This window comes from Littorina saxatilis, linkage group LG8 (assembly GCF_037325665.1).
Source record: "Littorina saxatilis isolate snail1 linkage group LG8, US_GU_Lsax_2.0, whole genome shotgun sequence".
Classification (NCBI taxonomy): Eukaryota; Metazoa; Mollusca; class Gastropoda; order Littorinimorpha; family Littorinidae; genus Littorina; species Littorina saxatilis.
The window spans coordinates 25,182,538-25,193,108 of record NC_090252.1 but is presented as its reverse complement, the minus strand read 5'-3'; the positions used below and the strand labels follow the sequence as shown (position 1 = coordinate 25,193,108).

The 10,571-nt window shown below is 40.5% G+C and overlaps 1 protein-coding gene across 1 annotated transcript in view; it reads left to right on the top strand.

Moving 5' to 3' along the window:
* Positions 1–1,440: 1,440 nt before the first annotated feature.
* LOC138973125 (uncharacterized) overlaps positions 1,441–10,571 on the top strand; it is a 10,602-nt gene continuing 1,471 nt past the window's right edge. Inside the window, exons 1-7 of the mRNA XM_070345788.1 lie at positions 1,441–1,588; positions 2,104–2,463; positions 5,558–5,767; positions 6,077–6,220; positions 6,997–7,038; positions 8,991–9,289; positions 9,606–9,761. Of these exons, the coding sequence (XP_070201889.1) occupies positions 1,537–1,588; positions 2,104–2,463; positions 5,558–5,767; positions 6,077–6,220; positions 6,997–7,038; positions 8,991–9,289; positions 9,606–9,761 (1,263 nt within the window). The 5' untranslated portion in view covers positions 1,441–1,536. The remainder of the gene's footprint in view (positions 1,589–2,103; positions 2,464–5,557; positions 5,768–6,076; positions 6,221–6,996; positions 7,039–8,990; positions 9,290–9,605; positions 9,762–10,571) is intronic.

The following is a 10,571-nucleotide window of genomic DNA, read 5'->3' as shown; positions in this document are numbered from 1 at the left end:
AGTGCGTGAAAGACACACAGCAGACACCAACACAACAGATTAGTTCCATCCCAACAAAAACATTCCTTGACAATGCGCCTCAACTTTTTCTGAACGGGAAGATATGACCTCATTAAAAGACCTCATAAAACAATCGCACGCACACTGACACACACACACACACACACACACACACACACACACACACACACACACACACACACACACACACACACACAAAAACTCTCACCTCCCTCTGGATTCTCGGTCTTCAGTTTTGGTTTCAGTCTAACTTTGACTGCATGATAGAAAACTTTTATCAAACGACTTTTTAATCTGTCTTGCTTCTTCCCCTTTGTTGCTTCACCCACACCATTATTTATTCTTGACGCAATTAAAGTTAAATCAGGACTACAAGTAAAGATCTTCAGTCAAAATAGACTGTAAAGTGAACCCACTAAGCCGGCACCTTGCTATAACTAAACTGTGACTAGATCAAAGCAGACCAGATATAGACCCGATTAAAGCTGTTTGAATCGAGTTCGTCATCGGGACCAGATTGGGATTGGAATCAAACCGGTTCCGGTAGCGGCACAAAACGGTTGTGTTATTACTGCGGTCGTTGTTAGAAATTCCGCTTTTGTTGCTAATAGAGAACCACCAGCCACTTCCCAATCCTTCACCCCCTCCCCCTCCCCCCCTCCCCCTCCCCCCGATTTTATTTTCTCTTCTACGCCACTCCTAAGCCTCACCCCCACGCTGCCCCCCACCACCCCCATCCCACACACCCCACTCATTGTTCCTCATTGTTGTCTGTCCTTCATCCGTTCGCCCGAGTGTATGTCGATTTTTATTTCTTTTGGAAAGTTTAACACTAAAGAGTAGCCTGTCCACATATTTTCCTCGTTCAAAGGTTTTCATTACGGTCAGGGCCTTAATGCTTTCTGAAATGCCCTTGGATTTGAACAAAGACATCCCCAGTTAATCAAACGGTCACTATACTGCCATAACTGATATATGAAAATCGAGGAAAAACCACGCGCGCAATAAAAAAAAATTGAAATATCTGCAACCGTTGCACATCCACTGTTGCTTAAGTTTTTGATCTGCGTTCCAAGGCTACAACTCCCACGAAAGGGCTCCTGCATGTTTGACTTTTCCCCCGACCATTTAGACAGCCAAACAACTTGTTCGAAGGAACCCTCTGTGTCAGATGAGATCTTATTTCATCTTCTTCCCATCTCTTCAAATGTTGATAATAATTCAAAAGAAATGTTGGAAAGAACGCAAAAGGAGAGGAAAGTGTTTCTTTTCATTGAAGGGCGCTACATTTTTCCAGTTTCGCACGCCTATCATCTCGCTGTAGTAACACTTGTACACTTATACAGCGCGGTGTGTTTGCACTACGAGGTGTCATTCATTTGGGCACAAAGAAGGTGTTTTGGAAACTTGCTATTTTTCACGGCTTGAAAAAGCTGAATATTTCAGTCGGTTGCAGTTGTTCTTTGGGGAGGACTGGTTTACGACGTTTAGAGCAAGCTTTGTGTTAAGACAAAGATGTTTTTGTTGATAGGTTTTGTTGTCGTGTGCTGGATTCAGCTAATAACAGGTATATAATTGTACATATTTCGTCTGTGTGTCAATACAGATTGAATTCGTGCTGGTGGAATCAGGGGATTTGGAACACGATTCTGCGTATTACTGTCATAAAAGCCGCCGTGAAAGAACAAACGCTTGTGTGTGAGAATGAAAGAATTGTAGACAGAATTGTGCGGGTTACTCCACACGTAGGTTTGTGTTGGTGTCTCCGAGTGTTTCGCTATGTCTGTGTGTGTCTGTGTATAACTATCTGTGTCTGCGTGTCCATGCAAGCACATCGTTGGCAGGTAAGACCTTTATTCACGTACCGTGTGTCTGTTTCTCCGTCCCTCTCTGTATCTGTCTGTTTCTTCTGGTTTTTTTGAGTTCGTCAGTGTTTGTACTCACGAATTTCTGTGCGTTTACAGTTATGTCTTGTTGTATTTTATTTTTATGTATGTAGCCATAAGTCATGTTCAACCATCCCAATGTGATTTAATACGCAGTGAATATATTAGGTCAACATTTCTTTAATTTTACTTTCAGTTTCAGCAGAAAGTCTTCAGCAATGCAACGGCGTTGGAACCATCGAAGTCCGACCCGGCGAACCGAGCAACATCACGTGTGAAATCACGGAGACCACGCAAAACGTGACCTGGACTTTTTTGTCTTTGCAAGACGCTCAAACTGATGTTGTCGTCAACGACTGCGTCTTGCTGTCACGGAATCTCCTACCCTCCAGTTGCCAGAGCAAAGTGCCGTATCTCACAGTCCACACACTGCCTAATGCCTACACGAGCGTTGAGGTGGTTTGGAGCGCTCTGCCGGATGACAAGAAATACGGGATTATTCAGTGCAGCCTGGATGGGAAGGCCCCGAACAAATGCTACCTCAAGATGACCGACAGTAATACAGACTAGAACAAGTATCATCGTCGTCGTCATCGTCGTCAACATCATCATCATCATCATCATCATCATCATCATCATTATCATCCTCATCCTCATTCTCATCATCATCATCATCATCATCATCATCATCATCATCATCATCATCATCATCATCATCATCATCATTATCATCATTCTCGTCGTCATCATCGTCATCGTCGTCGTCGTCGTCGTCCCTAACAAATGCTACCTGAGGATGACTGACAGTAATATAGACTAAAACATCATCATCGTCATCGTCATCACCAGCATCATCGTCATCATCGTCGGCGACGTCATCTTCGTCGTCGGCGTCATCATCATCATCACCAACATCATCATCATCATCATCATCATCATCATCATCATCATCATCATCATCATCATCATCATCGTCATAACTTTTTCTTCTCCTTCTTCTTCTTTTTACATTTAGACAAGTTGTGTGTGTGTGTGTGTGTGTGTGTGTGTGTGTGTGTGTGTGTGTGTGTGTGTGTGTGTGTGTGTGTGTGTGTGTGTGTGTGTGTGTGTGTAGAGCGATTCAGACCAAACTACTGGACCGATCTTCATGAAACTTGACATGAGAGATCCTGAGTATGGCATCTCCTGACGTTTTTTTCCCTTTTTTTTAAATAAATGTCTTTGATGACGTCATATCCGGCTTTTCGTGAAAGTTGAGGCGGCACTGTCACGCTCTCATTTTTCAACCAATATGGTTGACATTTTGGTCAAGTAATCTTCGACGAAGCCCAGACTTTGGTATTGCATTTCAGCTTGGAGGCTTAAAATTTAATTGATGAGTTTGCTCATTAAAGTTGTCATTAAAATCGATTTTTCGCAAACAGACCTAAAATTGATTGCATCGTATTCTTCATCACATTCTGAATCTAAAAATATATACATATGCCATGTTTACTCTTAAAATGTGATCACAATTAACGAAAATAGATTAATTAGTCTTACGATTACAATTTAAGAAATCGATCCAAAAATGATTTCATCTTATTCTTTATCATTTCCTGATTCCAAAAACATATAGATGATATGATAGGTTGTATTCAAAACAAACCGGTGTAGGATCCGGTCCGGTCCCCCCTCTGAAGTAGTCCCCCGGGGGACCAATTCGTGGCAAAAACTGCTCTATAATGGTCCCCCCTTAGACATCCAGCCTCGTTTTTCTTAGGCATTCAAGCCATTTTCAATCTATATCTTCGTCCGGTATTATGTAGTGCACAGACAGCAATCTCTTTGTTTGACTATATTTTGCAGAAAATAAAATAGATCTGATTTATAATGCCGTTCAAAAGAAAAATCACATGAAATAAAATGAATAATAAATAAATACTGATAAGAAGAAATGAAACCAGTCTCTGATTCTTTCCTTTCTTTTCTCTGAAATTGCTGGTAACATTACTAACATTGTAACAAGAACAAGTCGCGTAAGGCGAAAATACAATATTTAGTCAAGTAGCTGCCATTTTTCAGCAAGACCGTATACTCGTAGCATCGTCAGTCCACCGCTCATGGCAAAGGCAGTGAAATTGACAAGAAGAGCGGGGTAGTAGTTGCGCTAAGAAGGATAGCACGCTTTTCTGTACCTCTCTTCGTTTTAACTTTCTGAGCGTGTTTTTAATCCAAACATATCATATCTATATGTTTTTGGAATCAGGAACCGACAAGGAATAAGATGAAAGTGTTTTTAAATTGATTTGGACAATTTAATTTTGATAATAATTTTTATATATTTAATTTTCAGAGCTTGTTTTTAATCCGAATATAACATATTTATATGTTTTTGGAATCAGCAAATGATGGAGAATAAGATAAACGTAAATTTGGATCGTTTTATAAATTTTTATTTTTTTTTACAATTTTCAGATTTTTAATGACCAAAGTCATTAATTAATTTTTAAGCCACCAAGCTGAAATGCAATACCGAACCCCGGGCTTCGTCGAAGATTACTTGACCAAAATTTCAACCAATTTGGTTGAAAAATGAGGGCGTGACAGTGCCGCCTCAACTTTCACGAAAAGCCGGATATGACGTCATCAAAGACATTTATCCAAAAAATGAAAAAAACGTATGGGGATTTCATACCCAGGAACTCTCATGTAAAATTTCATAAAGATCGGTCCAGTAGTTTAGTCTGAATCGCTCTACACACACACACAGACAGACACACAGACAGACACACACACGCACATACACCACGACCCTCGTCTCGATTCCCCCCTCTACGTTAAAACATTTAGTCAAAACTTGACTAAATGTAAAAACGAGGCTGGATGTCTAAGGGGGGACCATTATAGAGCAGTTTTTGCCACGAATTGGTCCCCCGGGGGACTACTTCAGAGGGGGGACCGGACCGGATCCTACACCGGCACGGTTGGCCTAGTGGTAAGGCGTCCGCCCCGTGATCGGGAGGTCGTGAGTTCGAACCCCGGCCGGGTCATACCTAAGACTTTAAAATTGGCAATCTAGTGGCTGCTCCGCCTGGCGTCTGGCATTATGGGGTTAGTGCTAGGACTGGTTGGTCCGGTGTCAGAATAATGTGACTGGGTGAGACATGAAGCCTGTGCTGCGACTTCTGTCTTGTGTGTGGCGCACGTTATATGTCAAAGCAGCACCGCCCTGATATGGCCCTTCGTGGTCGGCTGGGCGTTAAGCAAAAACAAACAAACAAACATTCAAAACAAGCTCAGAAAGTTAACAAGAATACAGAAAAGCGCGCTTTCCTGCTTAGCACAATACGCTACCGCGCTAATCTGGCGTGTCAATATCACTACGTTTTGCACGTGGAAGGTGAGCGATTTCCTTCACGCGGGGATTGACGAAGCTGTACTGTCTTGGTGAAAAAATACAGTGCCTTCAGTTTCATTCCGTGAGTTCGACAGCTTGACTAAATGTAGTATTTCGCCTTACGCGACTTGTTTATGTATACTTATTTGTTAGATTGTAACATGAGGAACACTTACATTCGTTAATAAGATCAGTAGGCGTGTTTATTTCATACGATAGTGAAACTGTATATATACTTTCAACCAATATGACTGGTTTTCACATAAAACAGCTACATCAACAACGACAACAACACCACCTCCAACAACAACAGGAAAACTGACTGCATCATCAGCTGTCACAACTGTGTTCACCACTCAGACAACAACAGCATCAACAATTGAACGATTTGGCCCGAAAATCGAATCAGCCACCACCTCTACACCGACTGTCACAACAGCAGAGGCAGAAGGGTCCACGTTTGTTTCAACATCGACAGAGGGTATGTAGCGCTGTCGTTCCAAATCAAGAAGCAAAACAAAATAAATTGGCCTCGATAAATATTGCATTTAAGGAGTTACTGTTATTTTCTTACCTTTTTTCTGCGTCATTTTCCTCCACCCAAAGCACATACGTATTTGAACACCCCTCTTCCGCCTGTGCTGATTTTGGCGCACTTTTTTTCTGTTTTGTTTCCATACAAAGTTCTTTTAAAGAGATTTGGAGAAACCATAGAAAGAGACAACATTATTTTTCATTACGCCTCTGTGACTATAAAACGTGATCATTTTGAGATCGGTATTTCTTGCAGGTGACAGGGACGCAACTCATGCCTCGAATGCACTAGATGAGGATGGGTTATCTACCGCAGCCCTGATCGCCTGTGTCGTGGTTGTCGTTGCTGTCGTGACAGCTGTCGTCGTCGGCGTCGTCGTCTTCTGTCTTTGGCGACGAAGTAAGTCTTTTCTTTTCTGTGAGGATGCTGACGATGATGACAGAGATGATCACGACGACTACAATGACGATGACGTTGATGACTATTTAAATGATGATAATATTTATATATTTTTCTAAATATTGTTTAAGGTTTTCAGTATTTTATTTTGAATTAGGCCTATGAGACTTTGAAGCAATACTTTATACCGTGAAGCAATACACAATTGTATTATTAATTTGTTTTAAATAAACATATGAATATGCAAGCGTATGCCCTCCTACAGTGCCCCCATTAGCTAGGAGTCCAAATTCTCCTGGAATTACTTATGTCAGTTAAAAAGGCTGACATAGTCCTATTTAATTAGTTTAATTACTTCCAGGGCTTTTCCCATCGTTGCGGGGATGTATAAATTAAGCTTCCTGCAAAGTTTTAGGTTGGAAGTCCTTACCAATTACGAGAAATAATTAATTCTTTATTGCATTGTTTAGCAACAGTTCTCCAGGACTTAGGCTATTTTTAGACCGTTGACGTCACTTCGTGACGTTTCGTAAACCAAAGATGGCGTTTGAGACTGTTTACATTCGACACTATCAACACCACTTTGCAATACTGAAATAATTTTTTCTGTGTTCGAAAGCTACAGCCAATCGTTATTATATCCCCTTAGGTACAGTTTTATAACATTATTGGCACATGTAAACAATATGAATTAATTAATGAACGCTACGAATATGGCAGCCTTTGAAATAGGACATCGTGTCATCTCTATAATATAACACCTGTACTGGTTTCAGGAAAACGACGCTTGGAAAAGACCAAGACTCAACAGAAACAAGGTCAGCTATGTTTGTGTTCAACAAAAAACACGTTCTTTTTGTTATAATATAGCTAAATCCACTGTTCTGTGGGAAGGAAGGAACGCTTGAAATACGTTGTCTGGTGTGTGGTGGTGTTGGATGATGCGGTGGTGTGTGTGTGTGTGTGTGTGTGTGTGTGTGTGTGTGTGTGTGTGTGTTCGTGTGTGTGTGTGTGTGTGTGCGTGCATGTGTGCGTGCGTGCGTGTTCGTGCGTGCGTGCGTGCGTGCGTGAGTGTGTGCGTGTGCGTGCGTGTGCGTGTGGGTATTGCATAAATGCGTTTGCGCTTGTGCACATGTGCAGGTGAGCGTCGTGTCTTAGAAGAACAAGAAATATACATGAAAGCGTATATCTTTTTGTTTGTTTCAAAAGTTTCTCTTGACTCATATGAATTTCTGTTTAATTTACGGAACTTTCAGTTTTAATTATAGACAAAACTAGACATACACTAGAACCTCGACCTCTTGGTCTTTTATTTGGACGAATAAGATACACAACCGACACATACTAATGAAGGGTGATCACTTAGTTTGGAACTTAGATATTGCTTCTTTCAAAAAAGGAAAGAAGCGAAATGACCAATTCTTGATTTTTGTCATTTCAACGTCATTGCTTTTGTAATTTTCAGCACCATTTAACATCAGGACTTGTCAGTCGGGTATCTTGTTTGTTCACTCTAAAAACTTATAACTCGAAGTACACTTGTGAATGGTTCGTTTCGTTTGTACGTAAACGTTCCAAAAGCTGACCTTTCTTATCTTTTCTTTTCTTCCTTTTTACATTTAGTCAAGTTTTGACTAAATGTTTTAACGTAGAGGGGGGAATCGAGACGAGGGTCGTGGTGTATGTGTGTGTGTGTGTGTGTGTGTGTGTGTGTGTGTGTGTGTGTGTGTGTGTGTATGTGTGTCTGTCTGTGTGTGTGTGTGTATGTGTGTGTGTGTAGAGCGATTCAGACCAAACTACTGGACCGATCTTTATGAAATTTGACGTGAGAGTTCCTGGGAATGATATCCCCGGATGTTATTTTCTTTTTTCCGATAAATATCTTTGATGACGTCATATCCGGCTTTTTGTAAAAGTTGAGGCGGCACTGTCACACCCTCATTTTTCAATCAAATTGATTGAAATTTTGGCCCAGCAATCTTCGACGAAGGCCGGACTTCGGTATTGCATTTCAGCTTGGTGGCTTAAAAATTAATTAATGACTTTGGTCATTAAAAATCTGAAAATTGTAAAAAAAAAAAATTTTTTTAAAACGATCCAAATTTACATTTATCTTATTCTTCATCATTTTCTGATTCCAAAAACATATAAATATGTTATATTTGGATTAAAACAAGCTCTGAAAATTAAAAATACAAAAATTATTATTAAAATAAAATTTCCGAAATCGATTTAAAAACAATTTCATCGTATTCCTTGTGGGTTCCTGATTCCAAAAACATATAGATGTGATATGTTTGGATTAAAAACACGCTCAGAAAGTTAAAAAGAATAGAGATAAAGAAAAGCGTGCTATCCTTCTCAGCGCAACTACTACCCCGCTCTTCTTGTCAATTTCACTGCCATTGCATCGAGCGGTGGACTGACGATGCTACGAGTATACGCTCTTGCTGTAAAAATGCAGTGAGTTCAGTTTCATTCTGTTAGTTCGACAGCTTGACTAAATGTTGTAATTTCGCCTTACGCGACTTGTTTGTTGTTGTTGTTGTTGTTTTGTTCTTGATTTATTTAAAGTTAGCAATATATCTTTCTCCGATTGGTTTAAACAAGATTTTATTAAAGAAATACAGGGTGGCATGTATATGCGATACAGACATTTGTGACCACACAACAAGCTAAGCTTATATTAAGTGTGGTCAGAGAGACGATGACTGTCACAAACTTGCCAATTAAATGTTTCTGTTTAAAATCATCACTTCGTTCTGTGCAGACGATGTGGTAGCGGAGGTCCACAACGCAGCCTATGAAAACATCAACACCCTGAGGTCCTCTTCCTGGCGTCACAAACAGGGAAATTCTCACTCCCAAACACCTTCCCAAGATCCCAGCGATATTAACCCCACTTACATCCGGGACAACGGGTACGAAAAAGCGGCTGACCTCAATTCCAAAGACATCACAGCTCCGTCTCTCGACGTCAATGCAAATGGCGGCCTAACAGACGGAGCGGCCTCCGATTTCGATCCAAATTCACGTATCTACCTGAACAAAACCCCTGAGATCTCACAGGTGACAAATACCAGTAATCATCAGAAATGATTTAAGTTATCGCTCTTTACGTGTCAGCTGTTACACGACAAGTGACTGCTGATAACTCCCACATAATGTTTTAAATCTTATGTGAATTGAGCTATGAGTTTAGGGATGACGTAATGGATGTTTGTTGATGATGGGAGATGTCTTGAACGTGATGTAGAAGTGAAGGAGGAGAATGGGATTTGACATTTTGTTGTACAGTTTTAATTTTTATGATCGAAATTATTTCTAATAAACGTATGTTTGATCAAACGAAAGTGTATGGAACAAAACAAGGTGTATGTTCAAGATACCTGCTAAAAACCTGGATGAGGAGGAGTGCGAACTGCATGAAAATGCGCCTCGTGACAGCAAGAAGTCGACAGACCATGAATCGACGACGGACAGCGTGGAAAATGGAGGCAGCAGTGAAAGACCTGAAGAGCAGCTTAGGTTCAACCTTTCGGTTAGTTGGCACTTGTCGTTATGGCTGGTTGTGTTTCTTTTTTGGGCATATTTTATTGTATTTGTAAAGTTTTTCTGTCTTTAGTTCTTTTCCTTGTAGATATGTTGAAAGTACGACCTCACGGTGTAAACAGAATGCACACTAGTGGGTCTGCTTTAAACAAGAATTTCAACGAGAGAAAAAAAGAGGTCAATATTCTAAGACTTTATACTGTTTTATTTTCCATGCCATCTCAGCTGTTATTCAATTTACTTTCATGCCTTTGGCTGTTTGTTTCTTGGTAGCTAGGTTGTACTATATGCCATCCCAACTGCTTTGCTATTTCGTTTACCAACTTAATTCCTGCTCATGATAAATCAAAGTTCTGGTATGGAAATTTAAATCCAGCGAGTGCTAAATGCAGTGTTTGAGGTAACTGACACGGGACTAATGCTTTTTGTGAAGCGCGCACAGCTTAAGAATAATCGTTCACATGAGTGTAAATAAGGAAATAATACGTATTGTAACAAAATTCCGACTTAGAGAAACAGTGTGGTAGGTGTTCAAGTGAAAGGCTCCCTTTAGGGCAAGTACAACGCCGAGACGGATCTGTGATGGATTATGTACAAATTTCTTTACAAGGAAGGCGGCAAGAGGCAATTAAAACTGTCAGTTATCATGTTAATGGTTATCATTCAGGGCTTGACCTAGTGTATGAGCGGGAGGGGCTTCCAAAAGGAACGAACGAACGAACGAACGAACGAACGAACGAACTTTATTTTACAAGGATAAAGGTTTAAGGCACATTGCCTTGTCTAACAACCTGTCCTT